Genomic DNA, 22,402 nt, shown 5'->3' with positions numbered 1-22,402 from the left:
ATATAAAATGGAAATAAATAGGATTCAACTCACTGGATTAGATACCAATGGAAGGGGGGCTTCCTCTGCACTCACCTGAATCTCAAAGCCAAAGGCTTGAGTCTCTTCCTTCTCTAGTGTGATCACCTTTCTAAAAAGCACAAGGGGGAAAGAAATCAGTAACTGTGTTTCCTCAAATTGCAATATCAAATCAATAGCTGTGATTCCTCAAGTTGCACAGGACATAAACAGGCCTTCCCCACCACGCCAAAGCCAAATGTGACCCATGTTCACCAGACTGGCTATGCACGCCACCTGCTACAGATGCCTTGATTAAGTTACAGAAGCCACCCCCATTGCTTGCAGCTCAGCAATTATATCTCCAAGCAGACTTTTTCACCCATTTTCAAACAATACTGGACAGGTGGGAGGAGAGAAACAGCATTGTGCCTGTTGGCCAAGCAGCTGTGTTGAGTGTTTGCATTGCACTAAGCCTTCCTTTGCAGGTCACATCTCTCCCTTTAACCCCCACATCAAGTTGACAGAGCAAGCAGCAAGCCTTCCATATCACTGAGCCTTGGCAAATCCAGGCTGCAGCTCAGTGTGAGCAAAGAGACAGTGGTTGGAAGCATATGCAAAGACACAGCCAAGAGGAACCAAAGAGAAACCCATTTATAGAAGAGGCAGGTGAACCCTGCCAACATAGCCTTCAACAAGTTGGCTCCTCCCTTACCGGATTCTCAGTATACAGCACAGGATCAATCCTGGAGAATGGTACACCCATGTATGAATGTTTGCAGAAGACATGACTTTGGGTACATAAAAGTGGCAACTTTTCCCAAACATTGGCCATGACGATGTTGTGCTGCCAACTGTGAGAGACCCCTGCTTGAAAGGCTGCCAAGTGATACTTTCTTGTTTGGTCAAATAATGTTTAACCAGTGAGATTACTACAAGACTTGGATATGGCCAATTTGCAATCATGTTTTTAAACTATATTTTGATTTTACTGGATATTTCTAGTTATTGCTATGAACTAGGCTTAAAAAGAAGGACTAAAATGCTGGATTAGTTGTCCATTAATGAAACACACTCTGGGTGGGCTGGGCATATTAAATCATTAAGCTTAACCGCCTCAAACATAATGAGTTGCAGAAGGAGGCTATTCACAGAGTCAAGCAAGAAATCAATTAGGACAGGGGTTCTTAAACTTGGGTCCCCAGATATAGAAAGGCCATTGTGGCTGAGGACAGCTGTTGTATGTAGTCCAACATCTGAAAACCCAAGTTAGCAAACCCCTGAATTAGGATATTGTCACACCAAGAACATATCTGATTCCTACCATCTGTTGATCAAGTGAAAGACACTGGAGAATAAAAGATGCTCTTTGTATCTTTCATTACACCTGTAGACAGTGCTTGAAAGGAGGGAGCAGAACTTGGGCTACGTAATTATGTATGGCTTCCCAGAAGTACACAGGCAGGTGTACAGGCAGCTTGACTCGTGGGGCGCCCCCCCCCATATTTCTAACCTGAACAGCATTTCACAGCACCTGCTGTCCTTTGACTTGCTGTATATTCTCAGCCCACGTGTAAAAGGTGGAGCATTCCTCCTGACAAGATGGTTTAATAATGAAATATATTGAGCCAACTCATAGACAGTTGAACCCAACCATCCTATACCTAATTATCCGGTTTCATAACTCGACATTTCTTTCCCCCTCATTAGCAAATTAAAATCACACCCAATCAGGCCCAGAAGTACATACACCTGAAGAGGCTTCCTTGAACTTCTTTGCATGCCTGAGGAACAGTGTTCTCTCTAATTTTCTTCATCTGTGTGTGGAATGAATTTTGTTCTGGGTGGCAGTATCAGGGCAGTGTGCACACACATGCATTCAGAGTGGAGCCTTCCTGATTCAACCTGAGTGGGATCTAGAATTAACTGAGTGGACATCAAAAAACTTGTAAGCGCACACACATGTGTGCACGCCTTAGAGGGAACACTGCTGAGGAACAACTTTTGGTGACTCTACATCCCAGCCCAAATTGTGCAAAAGCTGCTTTGTGAGAATTTAAAAGTGACACCAAATCATTCTGAAAATTGCAAGCACAGCAGAGATTAAGATATTAGAGCTCCCTCCCCAGAGGAACATGGTAGACTCTTGTTGGTTTCATATCCTAATTTCCAAGAGTTGACGCAGAACCCTAAAGAACTCAGACACCACATTTGCCAAATGCCTTCATTGCTTTTACTAAAGTTGCTCTTCAAAGTCCCCCAAAGGCAGAACAAGACACCCTGTGTTTGTTAAAAGGACACACACACTGAGCCTTCATCATGCAATGAAACTCAGCTAAAATCACTAACAAGAACCAGAAGGCCATCTAATCCAACCTCATCCTGCGAGACAGGGCAATCCGCTCATTAGCTACCAGACAGAGCAGCCTACACAATCCGGACCACAACATCCCACAAGCAGAACATGTGAACTGCAGGAAGAGCAATGATCACAACAGAATTCAAACAAGCCAACCAGAAAGAGATTCAATAAAAATAAGAATTTACTACTTTCTGAAGTATGAAATCAACTTAAATTTTTTTTTAAACTGGCAACAAGTCAAAATGCTCGTGTATCTTTTTCAGAGAGTGGTTAGGTTTTGCTACCATCTAAGCTCAGCTTTTATACAAGTCTAATGGGATTGACAGCTACTATTTGCTTGCTGGTGGGGGTGGAGGAGAGAAGAGAAGATAAGAGACAAATCTTCACGACAGCAGCCAAGGCAAACTGCCAATCAATCCATTCAGGGTTCAGACCAGAATTCAAATTCTGCTTGACTGGACCGATATCTCCAGTTCAGGTTTCCCTCAGTAAAGTGGGTATGATGGAGCATTACCATGTTGACTGCCAGGATACACATCGTTAAGCATTTTGCACATGGAAGCATGACAGAAGCAGCCGTTAGCATTTTGCATTGCATTCGTATCTGTTTTGCCAGTTAAGTAGCAGGAACCTCTCTTCAGACCCTGGCCGGGAAGGCCAAATGCCTTGACAACGATCTGGGATTTAACCTGCGTGTGAAGGCCAAGGTCCCAACCTTCCTATTAAACATATCATGGTAGGGGAGATGTTAAAAACCTCTCTCCACCCCTATTTGCACTCAGTCTTTAGGGAACCAGTTGAGTTACTGTAGACAGACCCATCATTAGAGTCTGGGCCTCCCTGAAAACCTCTCACAGCCCAGAACCCATGAAGTCAGCCAAGGCTGTCAGAGGGTGGCGGCCCATGTCACAGCTGTGATCAGTGATTAACAAGTCACAGTGGAATACTCGAAGCAGAGAGGAGAATTCGGGGCACCACATTCGACTTCAGGAGTGCCTCAGAATGGAACGGGTTGCTTTTTATTGCACTGTGTAGAGCTAACAGATACCACAAGGGCTACATGCCTTCCCTGACTTGGAGAAGAGTCAGCCGCCATCTGCTTAGCGGTCAGCACAGAATTGGCTGGTTCTGCTTTATTCTCCTAGCAGAAAGGAACAAAACGACTTACCTGTGCTGCTCGGGTGACTGGCTGAGAGACTGCCATTTGAATCTGGAGCCCTGAGAAATAAATTGAGAGAGAGAGAAAGTTAGCCAAGATATTGAACGAGGAAGACATGTGTCAATACACCACATACACAGCACCAGGAGCTTTCCCAGACAGAAGGCTTTACTGAGAGTTTGAAGTTGCCCTCCCACCCCAACAACATAAAAAAGAGGATTTTTACCCCAGATATAAATTGGGCTACATTCTCCTAATGGTGCAGCGGGGAAATGGCTTGACTAGCAAGCCAGAAGTTGCCAGTTCGAATCCCCGCTGGTATGTTTCCCAGACTATGGGAAACCCCTATATCGGGCAACAATGATCTAGGAAGATGCTGAAAGGCATCCTCTCATACTGTGTGTGAGGAGGCAATGGTCAACCCCTCCTGTATTCTACCAAAGACAACCACAGGGCTCTGTGGGCGCCAGGAGTCGACACCAACTTGGAGGCACACTTTACTTCCTTTACACTCTCATTGAAAAACCTGAATCATGTGTGAAGTGCTCCCGATGAGAGCTCGCAGGGAGTTCGGGGTAAATTTGGCCGATATGCAAATGCACACCCTCCATTCCGGAGGAGACGCGAACTAAAAGCCAGGCATGAAAAACTTCCAGGCGAGTTGGGTGGGCGGGCCTTTGCTGTGGGAATGGGCACACTGTTCTTCATGATTTCAAAGCCACCGGGATATGCCAGAATATGAAGTCCATAAGTAGATGTTAGCACCCGGCTCCCCTTGTCTCATAACAGAGAGGCTCATTCTAATCTTGCAAGATAGTAGAAAGTCATTTCCCTGAATCCTGCCCTTTTAGAAATCACACTGAAGTGTATGCTGCACTATAATGTGTGGGAAAGTACTGAAGGGTGGGGAAAACAGAGAGATAGTAGAGCACAGGAGCTAAAGGATTCAACTTGTAAGTCCCTGGCTCGGATTCCACCTTAACCACAGACTCACCAAGTGGCTTGAGGCAAGTGACTATCTTCCACCTTCAGCTTCTCTAAACAGCCTAGCCACCCCCGCTATTTGGGCCTCTTTAAGCACTGAGTTGGAAAGGAGCTTATAGGTCTTCTAGTCCAACCCTCTGTCTGATGCAAAAAAACCAACCACCACCCAGAACTAAAGCTTCCTCAATGGGATGGGTTATTGTAAGCATTACTAAAGTTAATTTACATGAAATAACTGGAGCACTCAAAAGGCCCTGTACTAGCAGCATTCATGAGCTTTATTAACTTTTCCTGCATAGCTGCTCAAGAAAAAGTTAGAGGGTTAAAAGTTAAGCTACACCACGCATCACCATTTGCTCTTGGCGGCATGCACAGCTATTTGTTCTTGCCCTTAAGGTAGGATCACAGCCTCTTATTAGAACCCTGCCTGAAGAGTAAGCATTTGTACTCCCATCAGTCATTTATACCACTTTGTACTGAAATGCAAAATTGGCTTTTTAGACACATGGAATAAAACAAAGCTAATTTTGCACTTCAGTACAAAGAAAGAGGTGTGAATTACTGATGCTTACTCTTCAGGTGGGCTTCCCACAGGAGGCTGTGATCCTGCCTCGAGGGTACAGTGCCCCGCAAAGAACATATAGCTGATGCATGCTATATAGCTGAAGGCCACAGACCTGCATCCTCACCCACAGAAGCTGATCAAATGGACAGAAGTTATTGCCTATTTTTGTGTTATGTGCTTCTTCAGGGCCTGCGTGGAACATAGGAAGCTGCCTTATGCCGAGTCAGACCCTTGGTCCCTCTAGCTCAGTATTGTCTTCTATACTGACAAGCAGCAGCTTCTCCAGGGTTCCAGGCAGGAGCCTTTCCCAGTACTAACGTGGAGATGCCAGGAATTGAACCCGTGACCTTCCATATGCAAAGCAGATTGCTCTACCACTGAGCTATGGGCCCCAAGCCCCATGGCTCCTTATTACCAATTTTAGCATAAACCTGAAACAGTTTTTCTTAGAACTGCCCCAACTCCTGAAGTCAAGTGCTTCATACACTTTGACTTGAGATTACAAATGGGTGTGGGTGCGTGCGCGCATGTGCGTGCGTGCGTGCATGTGCAGGGGTGTGTGTGTGTCTTGTAACTGTTGAACAGCCACCACCAATTCTGCTGTCAGAAATACAAGCCTAAAGTCACGTTCTGAACATTGCAGGCTTTTAAAAGCCATATGGCTTGCTGCCATGGGGAAATGAGAAATCCTTGGAAGAGAAGGTCTGTTTTATCCTAAAGCCCAATTTTTAAATAAAATTAATCATCCGGTCCATCTTAAACAAGCCCTCTCATTGTTGGGTATTTAAGCAGAATGGTACACCCAATGCCTGATGGGAGCTGCGGTTAAGCCAATTAGCCAGCCCCATTAACATAAATATATCCAACCCCCCTTGGAGGTGGGTGGCGGTCCCACATTCCAGTTCACATTTAGCATTAAGAATGTCAGATATCTTGGCAAAGTCACAAACAGCAGTTGGTTAACGACAATGCTCCGTCTTTTATTAAGCTGTCCAAGTTGCGCAAGCATGCAAACGTGTGCGTCTTTGGTTCTTGGTTGAAGTCAACGTCTTTGCAGGGAGCAGCCAGGAGACAAAGCAGCCGATTTCTATTAGGGAGCCACACATGCGACTGGAATTATGTCTGAAAACAAACATCTGTCCACGCACTGATGCGAACACTTCAGCACGCCAGCCAGAGCTTGCATCCGAGCACCCCCCTCACCCTTGTTTTCACCAGCCTAAAATGACCCCAAAGCTTTGCAGTGAAGCACCATCGTGAGCCAACAGGCTGCCCTCTCAAAGATGCAATGGCTCCCAAGTCTTTCAAACCCCGGTTCGGTAAGTAAGGGGTGTTCTCAAACCTGATGTTGTAGGACTACAACTCCCAACACACCTAGCCAGAATGGCTGCATGCTGGGATGATGAGAGCTGTAGGGCAACAACTGGGGACCCAAGTCTGCAAAGCCATGCAGAAGGCAGGGTTCATACCCAAGAATGAACTGAAAAAGGAAGCTCATACATACAGACAGCGACTGGGGTTTTAGAAAAGAGTGCTGGGGGAAAAGTCAGGAGTGCTTCATCGAGCCGAGGAATTAGCTCACTGCTGGAAAAGCTCAGGCTCCTTTTGGGAGAAACTGGACATCCAAAGAGGAGGTGGTAGAGGGCCAAGTTGAGTGCTACAGTGGAGGCAGGCTCTCTCTCTCAGCAGGCGCCTCTGAAATCCAGCTGCACCACTGACGTCTGGAATAGCTGCTGCATCTTTGCACAGAAGTGCAACTCGGAACTCCAGAGGCAAGCAAGAAGAGCCTCCTCCTCTTGGCCTATCTCTCTTCTGCCCCTTGGCCCACCTAAGTTCCACTTTCCACTTGCAGCAGACTAATTCACTGTTCAAATCAGACAGTGAGAGAGCTGTGGGCTGGGAGAGGGAGAGGCGGCTGGTTGCCCCAGCCAGATTTCGGACTCTCTGCTGTATGAGTGTGCAGATGTCTGTACACTCGTATGTTGTTTTGCGGGAATGACTGTACCTGCTTTTGTTTTAAAAGTGACCCTGGGACAGGCCCCTCAATCTGCATGCTGATCATACAAGTGTTGAATGTGATGTGTAACTCGGGCTTATGCTTCCTTTGCACTAAATACTCAGTTTTCCTCCATGTCACCTTCCTCCACGCCATTGTTTTACTACTGTTGGGGCCACTGGCCCAAGGTTCATCAAAGCAAAACACACAGGCCCCAACTATGGGATCTGGGTACCTCTCAGATGGGACAAGACTTACCAAGAAAGCTGACACAACCATAACTGGAGTGGGAGAAGCCTCCGATCCTATTTTGGGAGCTGTGCACACTCCCCTTTGCCAATTGTCTATTGGCTGAAAACCAGGTTGGAGGTGCCATCCATGATCATGTGTTCAGCAGTGGCTGGGCTGGAGGGCTCCCACCTACCCAGCTGCTGAATGAGACAGGACAAAGAGCCCTCCAACTCAGCTGCTGCTGCTGAGCACACAATCACAGATGGCACTTCTGACCTTGTTCTTAACAACTACTACTTGTATAGCCACCTAATGGCGCAGCAGGGAAATGACTTGACTAGCAAGCCAGAGGTTGCTGGTTCAAATCCCCGCTGGTATGTTTTCCAGAGTACCACCTTAAGTGGTACTTAAGGTGCCACTTAAACTTAAGTAAGTGGTACTTACTTAAGTGGCGCAGCGGGGAAATGCTTTACTGACAAGCACAAGGTTGCCGGTTTGAATCCCTGCTAGTATGTTTCCCAGACTATGGGAAACACCTATATCAGGCAGCAGCAATATAGGAAGATGCTGAAAGACATCATCCCATACTGCACGGGAGAAGGCAATGGTAAACCCCTCCTGTATCCCTACAAAGACAATCACAGGGCTCTGTGGTCGCCAGGAGTCAACACCAACTTGACGGCACACTTTACTTTTCTATTTGTATACTGCTTTTCAACAAAGGTTCCAAAGCGGTTTACATAGAATAAATAAGTGAGATGAGTCTTTGGGTTCACAATCCAAAAAGAAACATAAGGTAAACACCAGCAACAGCTACGAGAGGGATGCTGTGCTGGGGGCTGGACAGGCCCAGTTGCAAAACATACAGTGAGGGAAATAAGTATTTGATCCCCTGCTGATTTTGTCCGTTTGCCCTCTGACACAGAAATGACCAGGCTATAATTGGAATGGTAGGTTTACTGTAGCTGTGAGAGACGGAATAACAACAAACCAACCCTCAAAAGCCCAGTGCCCAAAAGTCAGCGATGGATTTGCATTGTAGTGAGGGAAATAAGTATTCGATCCCTTCACAAAAGATGTCTTAGTACTTGGTGGCAAAACCCTTGTTGGCAATCACAGAGGTCAGACGTTTCTTGTAGTTGGCCACCAGGTTTGCACCAACCCAGGAGGGATGTTGTCCCACTCCTCTTTGCAGATCCTCTCCAAGTCAGAAAGGTTTCGAGGCTAATGTTTGGCAACCCGAACCTTCAGCTCCCTCCACAGATTTTCTATGGGATTAAGGTCTGGAGACTGGCTGGGCCACTCCAGGACCTTCATGTGCTTCTTCTTGAGCCACTCCTTTGTTGCCTTGGCTGTGTGTTTGGGGTCATTGTCATGCTGGAATACCCATCCACGACCCATTCTCAATGCCCTGGCTGAGGGAAGGAGGTGCTCACCCAAGATCTGACGGTACATGGTCCCGTCCATCGTCCCTTCGATGCGGTGAAGGTGTCCTGTCCCCTTAGCAGAAAAACACCCCCAAAGCATAATGTGTCCACCTCCATGTTTGACGGTGGGGATGGTGTTCTTGGGCTCATAGGCAGCATTCCTCCTCCTCCACACACGGTGAGTTGAGTTGATGCCAAAGAGCTCGATTTTGGTCTCATCTGACCACAACACTTTCGCCCAGTTCTCCTCTGGATCATTCAGATGTGCATTGGCAAACTGCAGACGGGCCTGTACATGTGCTGCCTTGAGCAGGGGGACCTTGCGGGCACTGCAAGATTTCAGTCCTTCACGGCGTAGTGTGTTACCAATTGTTTTCTTGGTGACTATGGTTCCAGCTGCCCTGAGATCATTGACAAGTTCCCCCCGTGTAGTTCTGGGCTGCTTTGTCACCGTTCTCATGATCATTGCAACTCCCCGAGGTGAGATCTTGCATGGAGCCCCAGACCGAGGGAGATTGACAGTTATTTTGTGTTTCTTCCATTTGCAAGTTATCGTGCCAACTGTAGTCACCTTCTCACCAAGCTGCTTGGCGATAGTCTTGTAGCCCAAGTCCAGCCTTGTGCAGGTCTACAACCTTGTCCCTGACATCCTTCGACAGCTCTTTGGTCTTGGGCATAGTGGTGAGTTTGGAAGCTGAGTGATTGCTTGCTTCTATGGACAGGTGTCTTTTATACAGGTACTGTAACAAGCTGGGATTAGGAGCACTCCCTTACAGAGGGTGTTCCTCATCTCAGCTCGTTACCTGCATATAGTGAAAAGACACCTGGGAGCCTGAAATCTTGCTGGTTGATAGGGGATGGAATACTTATTTCCCTCACTACAATGCAAATCCATCGCTGACTTTTGGGCACTGGGCTTTTGAGGGTTGGTTTGTTGTTATTCTGTCTCTCACAGCTACAATAAACCTACCATTCCAATTATAGCCTGGTCATTTCTGTGTCAGAGGGCAAACGGACAAAATCAGCAGGGGATCAAATACTTATTTCCCTCAGTGTAAGAGAATCACCACTTTAAAGAGGTGCCTGTTTGCTCAGTTAGCAGCAGCGGTGCTCTTACCTCTGGACTTCATAGTGTGGTTGCCACTGGCCCACACTGTGCCAGATGGCCAAGTGTGATTATGACCTGTGCCAGGTGCGTTAGAGACAAGGGGGAGTGGGGAGAGAAATATGTGGGATGGAAATATGTTAAGTTGAAATATTTCTGCTAATGCATATTTGCATGAATATACCCGTTTTAGATTATTACATTTTTGTGAGTTCGGTTGTTGCTGTTCGTGCCCTCAAGGGCCCCCAGGTTAAAAATACTATGTTTGTCACATTGTTGGGGTGTGTGTGTAGGGGGATAATACTTAACTTGAAGCGGTGGGGGGGTCCACCAGCTTTTAGTTCCAGGCTCCAAAATTACCTAAGTGCACTTCTGGTTAGCAGGGGTTCTTGACAAGCGATCAGCAAACATGAGAGCACACAGTTCCTGAATGAGGGTTGGCAGTTTCTACCCCAGGCCTGCTCAACTTTGTCCCTCCTGCAGATGCTGGCCTACAATCCCCATAACCCCTGGCTATTGGCCACTATGGCTGGGAATTATGGTAGTCCAAAAACAGCTAGGGGGCCCTAAGCAGAGCAGGCGTGTTCTACCCAGATTAGGATTGAGTGAACTTTTCTCCCCCCACCCCACATCTCCTCCAAGTGTTTTAGGGACTTCTCCATCCTAAATACATCAACTTGAGCACCCATTAAAAAATAATAATCCAGATTCACAAACTTATCCTTAACTCAGTTCTCCAAATGCCCCTTGCTAAACAACTGGCACACACTCCACCAAGAAGTTCTAAATCAATGCTTGAATTGGTCAGAGTGTCACTCCTGTTTGTAAATGAGGGCCCATTTACACTCTTCCTAGCAAACATTCTTCTTACATGCCTGGTGGTTTCTTCAGTGCACCACACTGGAGAGCAGGGGTTCCCCAATCTTGACTCTCCAGATGTTGTTGGGACTACAACTCATTATCCTCAGCCGCAATGGATATTGTGGATGGGGATGATCAGAACTGTAGTCCCGTTAACATCTGGAGAGCCAAGATCGGGAACTCCTGCTGTCAGGTATGTATGGGAAAACATCCATTTGAAATCAGGGCTATTCCTGATGCCACTTTTTGAACGCCAGTGGTTAGCACTTGCTGGCGTCAGTGAACATGTGGCAAGCACATGCTTCCCTTTTGAAGGTTAACAAGCTTGCCCCTTTGATTCCTGGAAGAGGCTTGTCACCAGGGAGGACAATTACCAGTTGCTTGGCTGCTCAGACACACTCAACATTCAGAACGGGCCCTTCAGCTTTTTCAGGTCTGCAGGACTGATCTGAGAACCAACAGACTGGAGAGACTTCCCCTCTTCCAGATGTCATACGCCCTCTGTGTGGCCAATCAGGTCAGTTGTTGCATCTTTGAAAGGAAGTACAACTCGGAGCCAACAGGAGGCTGCAATCTCAAAGCCTTGAGGTTGCTGATTAGATTCCTGGGTGTGTGCCACTGCCACGTACAGGATCTGTGCAAACAGAAAGCCTCTTTGTTGTTTAGAGGCTGAGCCCACTGACCAGATAACTGTGGCTAAGGGAGCCTTTATCCCAAGCCATGCCCAGGAAAGAACTCTGCGAATAAACAAACAGTTCTTTGCCAAGGGCCTTCCTGAGCTGAGCCAGCAGCAGCAATGACAGAAGCCACTCCAAATGGCAACCAGCTGAGAGGATGCTTGTGTTTCAGATAAACCCAATTATTCCCTTTCATTGCCGCCCCTCCTCACCCCCAACTTTGGTCCCTGGCCCCAAACATGCAAAAGAGCAGCCTCGGACCTGCAAAAGACTGCTGTCTCCATCAGTAATTAAACACAGACTCTTATGCAAACATGTGCTTCCAATATCAAGCTGGAGGCGGAGAGACGCGGAACTTCCTCTGGGTGGAAGACTGTGTGCTTGGCTGCCAGAGTTACATAGCTGAGTGCAAAGAAAATGAGTACCCCATTCTCCAGAGTGGGGACCACGCTGAAGATATAGCAACGTGCATGTACAACACACAAAGTCTCCCTTCGCTTTCTCTGGTGGGACTGAGGAAACAAGGCAGTAGAAAGGATGCAAATCGTTCCATGCTGCAGTTTTGAAAGTGAAATGAGCCTTGGCTCCATCATCACCCGCCCCCACTCCCTGCATACGGGTTGATGGCTCCATAAACAAACAGGGCTTTTCATCTCCTGGCTGAGAGGGACTGGCTTCCTGCACTGGGGTGGGGGCTACTTTTCCAGGGTCACAGGCTTACAAAGTTTGCTTTCAACCGAGATCACAGGCAGCAGCCAAAGCCTGCCCAAAAACATGGCAAGGAGGCATCCTGCCTTTGTTCCGCATTCATCAAGGCTTTTCAGGCACCATAGTTGCTTGCTAATGTAATGGAGACAAATGGGGATTTGGCTGTGGCTCAGTGATAGAGCATCTGGCTTTGCATGCAGAAGGTCCCAGGTTCAATCCCTGACATCTCCAGGTAGGGCTGGGAAGAGACTCCTGCCTGAAACCTTGGAGAAGTGTCTGAGTCAGTACAGTATAAGTCAGTTTCCTATGTCCAGGGCTCAGGAGATCCACTAGTCTACTAGTCTGTGACGAGTGAAAAATGATGCCTGACAAGTTCTGAAGAGTAATGTACCAATATGGCTTGAGGAACCACCTGACGAGTAAAATATTGTGTCTGAACTGAACCGAGCCAACACTTCCTGACCCCCTGCCTGTGTCCCTAATGACAAGAGTTACTTAGCAGGAGCAAGAGTGCCCCACTGCCTCAGATGGGTTAAAGAACAGATGTGACTATCATGCCATGCAGTGTTATTTCATAGGTCTCTAAGGTGCTGATGTTTCCTGCCTATAGAGTGAAGCAGGTACTTTACTCTTAAGTCCTACAGATGTCCGGGCCAGATGATCATACAAACTAACAGCAATAAACCCTCCATCCCATCTTGATTTGATTTAAATTACAAGAAGGAATAACCGTTCCTGGATCAGGAGGAATCGAATCCCTAATGGCAAGAGCAAATGAACAAGTTGCCTAAGAAGACTGCAGACAGACCAGTGTCATGCAAGATTTTCTGGTTTAAAAAAAAAAAAAGATAGAGATAGAGAATCCTGCCCTAAGGGAGTGAGGAGGGCAAGTAGGCAGTAAAGGGGGGGGGGTTCCCCCCCTGAATTCTAATAAAGGACCTGCTTTAAACAGCTTTCTTCCAGTACTCTTGATCTCGGTTACTCTGCATCAGCAGTCTACTCTGTGAGAGTTTCCAGCTAGCATTGCATCTATATTTGATACAACCAGAATTGCATCTATGTCCGATACAAAGCTAGTTTGAGGATAGTTCGGAATGTACATCAACTTTTGAATAGATGGACACTACTGGTTTCCAGTCCAAATCACTATAGCTTTATTATTATTTACACTTTATATCCCGCTCTTCCTCCAAGGAGGAAGATACTTGAGTTTCTCCTCACAACAACCCTTGAAGTAGGTTAGGCTGAGAGAGAAGTGACTGGCCCAGAGTCACCCAGCAAGTCTCAAGGCTGAATGGGAATCACCATACAATTGATGAGAGTGAGTCAGTAGCACATCTTGTTTAGTTACTAGGTAGATAATTACCCCAAGGAAGAGGATCCTGGGCTCGACCCCCAGCAGATATGGCCAACCAGGAGCAAAGTCAGGAAGGAACCGGGGACCTGGCTCCCAGGGACCTCCTGTTACCTGAACATTCCTGTGATGGAAGTTAACCCTTTGTGAACAATGACTTCCTACTCTGAGGGAGAAAAGAGAATCCTGGACTCTGCAAAGTGCAGCTACTGTAAGTGGCCATGAGAAAGAATTCTATACAAGTGCTCAGACACTCTTACCAATTCACACTATTTTTTATTTTATTTTTTGCATTTCTATCCTGCCAAATTATAAAGCCTCATGGTGGCTTACAAAACAACCACCACCCACATTTAAAAACAATTACAGATGACCATCAAACATGTGGTTAAAAGGTATGGTTTTTAAGGCCGCCTTAGAGGTCTAATGGAAACAGGCTTGGGGTTGAGTCTAAAGCCTTGCTTGGTAGGAGAGACTACCCATTGCATCTCTGTAATGAACCATCGCTCTGGCATCTTCCCCATCAGCCGCCATGGGGTGGGTGATTTTGCCACAACTTGGCTTCAGTTGTGTGACTGGATGTAGCGCAGAGTTACTGGTCCTCATAGGAAGCTGTCTACAAGAGTCAGTGTGGTGAACTGGTTAGGGTGTTGAACCAGGACCCAGGTCCAAATCCTCTCTCAGCCAAGCAGTTCCCTTGGTGACCTTGGATGGGTTAGTCTCTCTCGCAGCCTCTCCAACCTTACAGGATTGTTGCAAGAATAAAATGGGTGCAAGAATAAAACCTTGAGCTGCAGGAAAGAAAGGTGGGGTAAAAAACCTCTCTGCATGAGTTGCTGCTCTGGACCGGCTTCTACTGAGTCAGGAGATATGCTCAGATGAGCAACTCTCAAACACAGGGGAAGGGCTCTTCCAACAGCAGAGAATTCCTATTCTTCAATGTTCTGAATGGAAAATCTTTCAGGTGCACGAGTGAAGCATTACTCCATTTTCAACTCTGAAGGAAGAGAGCCCCAGTGCTCAGAAGGCTGAGGGATACTGATGTACATGGAGGACACAGAAGAGCACTTCATTACTTCTGAATTTGCCACAGGAGTACAACCTGACCACAGGAGCTGGTCTTGTGGTAGCAAGGATGACTGGTCCCCTTAGCTAAGCAGGGTCTGCCCTGGTTGCATTTGAATGGGAGACTTGGTGTGTGAGCACTGCAAGATATTCCCCTCAGGGGATGGAGCCGCTCTGGGAAGAGCAGAAGGTTCCAAGTTCCCTTCCTGGAACCTCCAAGATAGGGCTGAGAGAGATTCCTGCCTGCAACCTTGGAGAAGCCGCTGCCAGTCTGTGAAGACAATACTGAGCTAGACAGAGCAATGGTCTGACTCAGTATATGGCAGCTTCCTATGTTCAACACAGTTTAATGGTTGGAATGTTGAACTAGGGCCAGGGAGACCAGAGTTCAAATCCCCATTCGGCTATGAAACTCACTGGGTGACTCTGGGCCAATCACTTCTCTCAGCCTAGCCTACCTCACAGGGTTGTTTTAAATAGTGTACAACAATGTACACTGCTCTTGGGTTCCTTGGAGGAAGCGCAAGATATAAATGGAAAAAAATAATAATCAGGAGTTTCAAAACAGTTACGCTGCTATGCAGCCTAAATGCAACTGCACAAGAATTCCTGCTCTGGGTATTAAAAGAGTCTTGAAAAATTTCAGCAGTAACAATTAGTTAAAAATAAACTGTACATACAATTCAAAGCATTTCCACAGGTCTGCTCCTGACCTCAAATAATTTTGAAACCAGCAGGAAGACTCTGAAACAAACAGTGTAATTAGCCATATGCACACTCCTCTTCACACAATGATTCTGTTTCTTCACACTTATGTCACTCCTGTTCAGAACAACAGTGATGTCACAGCAGCTAGAGTGTTAGCAAAGGCGTCATTCCTCCAACAGCAATCAGGCCCCCCTCCGCTCTCGTCTTCCTTCCCCCACCCCATATTAAAGCAACAACTTCTGCAACCTGGTAATTCAGGAACTTGTTTGTAGTCAGATGCTGGCACTCCGATCATTTGCAATAGGTCACAGTATTCAAAGTTCCTTTCTGTAGCTGTTATCTCTGCGTGCAGTAACAGGCTGCCATAGCCACAGGTTACTATTATGGGATGTGGAGCGCTGTACAGGAAATGAGTCCTTGTTTCCCCCCCAGTGTCGCCTAAGTCAACACAATGAAGCTCGGAGTCTTAGTGCTGGATAGGATCGAAGGCTAAATGGTCCACGTTTCAATTAAGAACCATCATCACCCCTGTAGGAGACCAGTCGTGACGACAACTCCCCCCTTACCTTACCTCGGCTAGGGCACTTTTGTTGATAGAGTGGCTCAGCTGTCCTATGGTGACATGCTGCTATGAGGTACCCATGACTGACAAGTCTCCAGGTCTGTTGGAAGCTTTTCATGAGGATGGATTGGTTAAGAACAGTACGGCAACATAAGGGGCGGGGCTACAGTCACCTTACTTCAGAGCCTGACAAATCCCAGGCTTTAAAAAAGATTAATGGTGGCACCTAGACTAGGATGAAACACCTTAAGTGGTGAAGTGGGGAAATGCTTGACTGACAAACAGAAGAAGATTGCTGGTTCAAATCCCTGCTAGTACTATATTGGGCAGCAGCGATATAGGAAGATGCAGAAAGGCATCAGCTCATATTGCGTGGGAGGAGGCAATGGTGAACCTCTCCTGTATTCTACCAAAGAAAACCACAGGGCTCTGTGGGCGTCAGGAGTCGACACCGACTTGGCGGCACACTTTATCTTTAGGCTAGGATATTCAGAGATTGAGTCGTTTAATACAATTTGACCCAGGCAGCCCTGTTTCTTTTCCAAGTAAGTTACTTGTAAAGGGGGAAAATGAAGAGCCCATTTACTCGCTACCTCTACAATGCCCTGTAGTTTTGTCAAATTACAGGTCCAGTAATTTTGTCAAGCGTCTATGGTTTGGCTCCTAAATTTTTGGATTTGCTCCTGGATCCAAAGAAAATTTGTCAAGGTGTGCCTTTATGGACTGTCAATTGTGAAGGGTCCACATATTTTTCAAACACGACTTTACCCTTTAAAATAAATGGAAGCAGCAAGCAGGAAAGGGATCATGGATTTCAGAAGGAAAAACCACCACATGATACCTGTTGCCCTTAGTAACTGATGCAGTACATGCACACTTTGTGCTTTAGTATCCAGCCCTTAGAGCAAGGCTGCATGTTATTCCTGCCAAAACAGCACCCCTGTGGCAAGCTGTCAAGCCCCATGTTGTGCTGTGATGAGAAGTGTATTACAGGAAGGGAGCTCATCACACAGAGAGTTCCCTTCCCACCACCTCACTGGTATCCACCAATGACAGGGAGTGTGCATGGAGACCTCCTATTGAATCCCTGATCCTCATGGTGAGAAGTGCTTCATGCTACAACATGGAGGTGGGACACAAACCACAGAGAGACTGTTTTCAGCAGCAGACTTATGACAGTTATTTTGATAGCACTGCTTTGAGCACCAAATGCTTCACAACTTACAGTCTGAAAGAGCAAGAGAGAGAAAGGGGAGGGTAAGGTAAAAGCAAACCATTTTCTAGCAGAGGACAACAGGCAGAGACTCGTCTGGCCAAGGCACAAGCCTGCAAGTGATGGTAAGTATGAGAAGGCTGAGGCATAATGAAGGTGCTTTGTTTCAGGGATATCTCAAATTCCAACACTGTGTACCTGGCAGAGTGCTCCTGCTGGATGTGCAGGACCAGAGTTCAAATCCCACTTAACCAAATACTAAGTAAGTAAGTAAAGTGTGCCGTCAAGTTGATTTCGACTCCTGGTGCCCACAGAGCCCTGTGGTTGTCTTTGGTAGAATACAGGAGGGGTTTACCACTGCCACCTCCTGTGCAGTATGAGATGATGCCTTTCAGCATCTTCCTACATCGCTGCTGCTGCCCAATATCGTAGCAGCAGCGATTTGAACCAGCAACCTTCGGCTTGTTAGTCAAGCATTTTCCCACTGTGCCACTTAAGGTAACCAAATACTAACTTCATGATCATGGAAAGTCACGCACATTGCTGCTGCTCCCATATGTAAATGGAAATGATAGTCTACCTCAAAAACTCAGTGAGAAAGGATTAACATTGCACAGTTTAAATTAGCACTTTTACTAACACCAATTAATTTGGTGCCCGGTACTATACCAGGTATCAACACACAGTCCTTGGCATTTGTCAGAACACTAGAGTGGCCATGACTAGCAAATTTACAATTCAAGTCCAGCAGTACAGGGAAAAGGAGACCCAAGGGCTTAAATAAGCAGCATTCATATGATGGGAGGGGGCAGCATTAACAGATAGTGCAATATTCTGTAGTGGTAACATAACAATAGCTGAAGAGCAGCTAAGTAAAAATAGTGAAAATTAAAAGGATAGGGCAGGAGCCTATTCCATTTCCCAATAAAACTATTTCAAAGATGACTATTCTCCAGGATATTATTTGAGACATTTTGGTTTGGTTTGGAAACTGACAAAAACTATTCTGGGTACTTGAGTATAATGATTCTAATGTCTTTGGCTCCCAATTTGCTCCTTTCTTTAAAGGAGATCAGTGCCTTTGTATAGATTAAAAGCTGAAGAGATGTGACACATTAAAGTAATGTTTGAAAAAAGTACACTAAAAATATAAGCAGTACAAAAACCCACAGAACTTCTCACCCATTTCCTTCCCTCATACCACAAGACTCTGGTGGTCAAGTGACAGGAAAGGCTGTTGGAAGACTTGCCTTGTTAGTTTATAGGCCAGATAAACAATGGTTAACACTGGTCAGATAACCATAATGGTCACTACTTGTTTGCAAATCTCACTTGCTTGTACATTTGCAAATTGTTAACTTGTAGCATGGGCTGGTTTAGAACAATTAAGCTATTTAAATGGCAAATTGCTTCAGTCACTCAGCAGCCTCAGAGTTCAGCCAGCCCATTGTTCCAGCAAACAGCTGATATGAAAGCAGTTAGCCCCAATCTAGTCAAAAACACTACACTATAGAGAGGACAGAGTTGCCCAAAGTGAATTGCATGGGGAAACAATCATACCTTCAGAAATCATGGACCTAGGCTACTACAAATGTCACTATTATGTCAGGGCAGGGTTTGTATGATTCAAGCACAACCAGCTTTAATTCCATTTTAGCTGCAAGACTTCTAAGTATCCTACAGGGAACTGGGCAGCATGGACAATTCTCCTTTCAGGTAGCAAGTTTCCCAGTTGATCTGATTTAATCACTTCTGAAAATCCTAGCAGTAGCTCTGATTTCTAGTCTCCATAGATAATGGTATTAAGGGACGAATTGGATGTTTCTGGAATCTGGAGACAGTTCTGATTTCCAGAGTTGGCAGAAGTGTTCTTTTCAATGATTGAAACAACCACCTTTCCCTTTCTACCTGCTCACCTACACTTCATGCTAGCAATAATTATATTCTCTGCAAACAAGAACCAGAGAATGAGACTCCATAACACACAACTATATAAGCCACAGGAGGCAAAATGCATTGTGACCAAGTGAGAGCTCAACATCACACAAACATTTCAGAAGTACCAGTCAACAAACACACATACTTGACTTCCTTGATGTGGGTGGATGAAAGTTTACAAAACCCTTTGAAAACTAGAACTTTTAAAACATGGGAGTCAGTCAAAACTCACACATGAGTTTTGTCAGGGTCACATAAATAAGTCCAACAATAACTATTGTGTAGTTGTGAAGAGAGAAAGAAGAACAACATAGACAAATGTTTAATAGAATCAAGACCCTTCAAAAGAGATAACTGACAACAGATGAAAACACAATATGACCAGTTTCATAGTACTGTGATAATTTCCAGAGACATACAATTATGTTTTTAAGAACAGAGTTATCACAGGTACTTATCTAACTGCACCCATGCCAATCAGGAACCTTTTAACCGGATAAGGCACAATGCAGAGCTACTCATGCTAAGGCATAGGCAGCAAAAAAAGACCAATTCTAAATCAATGTGCTTAGAATCAAGTCCTGTTGATTTGTTGCAGAACTTCTTTCCAAGGAAGCATGTCCAACACTGCAGTCTTAGGATCATCCAAGACCCCAGAAGATCTCTGGAAGACCAAGGAACACCCTCCATTTTCTGGCTAGCATACTAGTACACTACTCCTTGCCCATTGTTCGGCTCCTTAAAAAAAAGTCAAGACTTGCTCGACAGGTGAAAGAAACATATCCAGAGGTCCCAAGAAGAATCGTGCCATCAGCTCCAGATAAACTACCACCTGATCTACCTAATGCCAGGTGCCACAGATACACTTGGCATCCATTGACTTCTGCTTCAATATTGCTGGGCACACAGGTTTCAACAGGCCATTAAGTTGAAACGAGATAGAAGTATCACAAGAAAAATGAATACGAGAAGTCCACCTTAGGATACATAATCCTATTGAACAACTGAAGCAAACCCAGGTGAAGTAGCACGGACTTCACAGGTTATAAGCAGAGGTGAAGGCCAGAAGCTCTAGGGCAAAAGGCATTCGCACAAACTGATGGGGAATAAGTCAGTCATCTTGCTTTCCCCCTTTCCCACCTCACCGTGGCATAAAGTGGGAAAGGAGGGTGGAAGCAGAAGAGGGGCGGAGGTAACGGGGATGATGAACAGCGTGAATGAACACATCTTGCTCTCCGTTAGGTAGCCCACAACACCACTCGAGGTCGACCCGCTTCTTTACTCACGAATCCCGACTCCTTCCGTAACCGTAAGCACTCAAACGAGGAAAGCCGGCCCCCTCCCCACGCTTGCTGCCTTCGATGGCTAGCATCACAGGGCGCTAACAAGGGACTTCACCGACCCGACTGGAGCTCGAGCACCGACGCGGGGTCAGCAAGGGATGGGGCGCGGGGGAAGGAAGACGGGCTGGCGGAAATTTCGCCGGGCGACCACTCCAAGGGACGGGGCGGGGGGTGAGAGGAGGAGGAGGAGGAGGAGGAGGAGGAGGAGAGGAGGGTCTCCGAGGGGAAGCCTTAGAGGGTCTCCTGCTCCATCCTCATCTCCCTTCCTGGCTGGGGGCGGAGGAGGAGCGCGGCACGAGGCACCTGGGCTCGTGGGGACTGAGGAAGATTCTGCTGCTGCTGCTGCTGCCGCCGCTGGGTCCGGACCCGGGCACGCCCAAGGCGGCCGCCGGGCAGACGATGCTGCCGAGGCGGGCGGGCGGGCAGACAGGGAGGGAGGGAGGGAGGTCGCGCGTGTGCATTGCCGCGGGGTCCTCCTGCCGCCGCCGCCGCCGCCGCTTCTCTCTCACTCACCCTCCTGGCTCGGGGCAAGGTGCCCCCCGAGGCCGCCAGGGCCCTTTCTAGCTCCGCCGCTCGGCCCCCGAGAGCGCCCGGACCCGCCAAGCTCGCCGCCGCCTCTTGCAACTGCTGCCCGGGCCGGAGCCGCCGGAGTCTCCGCAGGGTCATGGCCGGGCCGCGAGGAAAGGAAAGAAGGGCGCCCGCGCCGAACGAAGCTATAAGGCACTCCTGAAGAAGCGGGGGGCGGGGCACTGCGAAGGACACGCCCTTCGCGGCTAGGCCACGCCCCTGAGGCGGAGGGGCCCCGCCTTTTCTTCGGCAGACAAGGCTTGGGGATGCCGCGCGAGCCCGGGAACTTTCCTCTGTGGTAGCTTCCCGAATTAAAACAAAGGAATTAAAAACAAACAAACCCTTTTTGTGCTTTTGACTCTTTCCAGGGGGATTCCTGCCTCGTCAAGTAGCCTCCTCGGAGACCAGCCGCTTGCCTGTCACACGCATTCCCACTCCTTCCAGCAGAGCGTACCTGGATCGCATCGCAGGCCTCTGTCAAAAGGGAGTCTCCATTCGTAGGGACGGCGGGAGGAACAATGCAAAGCGGGATGCACCTCTCAAGCCGCTAGACCTCAACCTGCCCCTCCGGGGCCGGCTTGGAAAGAGGACTGTGCCTGCAGAATCCTGGGTGGCGGCGCATAAGCATCAGCTCTTCCCAGGACAATGAGGGCCCAATGGTCTCTCTCAAGCACAACAAGGACGACGACGAGACAATATGCTGTTCTGTGTGTGACTCGTAGTGGGGCTTCCGCTGGAAACCGGATTCCGGCCAGCTTCTTAAGTTATGATGAACGCCAGCATTGTGGTTCATTCCACAATGAAATGAAATAAGCATGAAATAAAAATGAATGAAATAAGCAAGAACGAAAACTCAAAATGTCTCAAAGGATTTTTATTTTTAATCGCGTTGAGGCAAGGCACGGAGAGGTAGAGAGAAATACAGATGGCAGTAGTCTGAAATGATTTTAAAATGAATTCCGTTCCCCGCCACGGTCCAGTCATGTATCTCTCAGCCTAACCTACCTCGCAGGGTTGTTGCAATGGTAAAAATAACTATGTGCACCGTTCTGAACTCCGGGGAGGAAGAGCGGGATAAAAGTGTAATTAATTAATAAATAAGTAGGCTTGCTTGAATATATAATATGAGGTAAAAGCAAAACGTAGAAAATCGACTGGGTTGTTTAATTTTTTGCAGTCCGCTGAACATGCTCATCATATAAGCAGAAATACAATTTGAATAATACTCGGGACTGCCGCAGTATTTCACACCCCCCCTCACCTTTGATTTACTCGCGGTCTATAGTAAAATGTGGGATATGTGGTAATGTAGCGCCCTCTGCTGCTAGCACTCCTTAATTTCAGGGGAGATGTCGGTAATGTCAAGAAAAACCATTACAGAAGTAGAACATAAGTATAAAGTCAGGCACCAGAAATTACAAACACCAGAGCAATTGTCACCAGACCTATATGCTAATAGTGGAACGTTTTCACATTACATCATCAGACTCCTTGACTAGATAAGGAAACTGTACACACAAGAATCCCAGTGTACTGTCAGAATGAGTCTGGGGAAAACTGGGGGAGCAAGTGGTAATGGC

General features: G+C 46.9%; 1 protein-coding gene across 1 annotated transcript in view; it reads right to left on the bottom strand.

The window, feature by feature from the left end:
- Positions 1-20,987, bottom strand: part of TAMALIN (trafficking regulator and scaffold protein tamalin) — a 29,664-nt gene extending 8,677 nt beyond the window's left edge. Inside the window, exons 1-3 of the mRNA XM_053298396.1 lie at positions 20,769-20,987; positions 3,528-3,577; positions 76-130 (exon numbers count right to left, since the gene is read on the bottom strand). Coding sequence (XP_053154371.1) covers positions 76-130; positions 3,528-3,577; positions 20,769-20,921 — 258 coding nt within the window. The 5' untranslated portion in view covers positions 20,922-20,987. The remainder of the gene's footprint in view (positions 1-75; positions 131-3,527; positions 3,578-20,768) is intronic.
- Between the last annotated feature and the right edge of the window lie 1,415 nt (positions 20,988-22,402).

Source organism: Hemicordylus capensis, chromosome 2 (assembly GCF_027244095.1).
Source record: "Hemicordylus capensis ecotype Gifberg chromosome 2, rHemCap1.1.pri, whole genome shotgun sequence".
Classification (NCBI taxonomy): Eukaryota; Metazoa; Chordata; class Lepidosauria; order Squamata; family Cordylidae; genus Hemicordylus; species Hemicordylus capensis.
The sequence above is the reverse complement of the archived record's forward strand: the minus strand, read 5'-3'. Positions and strand labels throughout refer to the sequence as shown.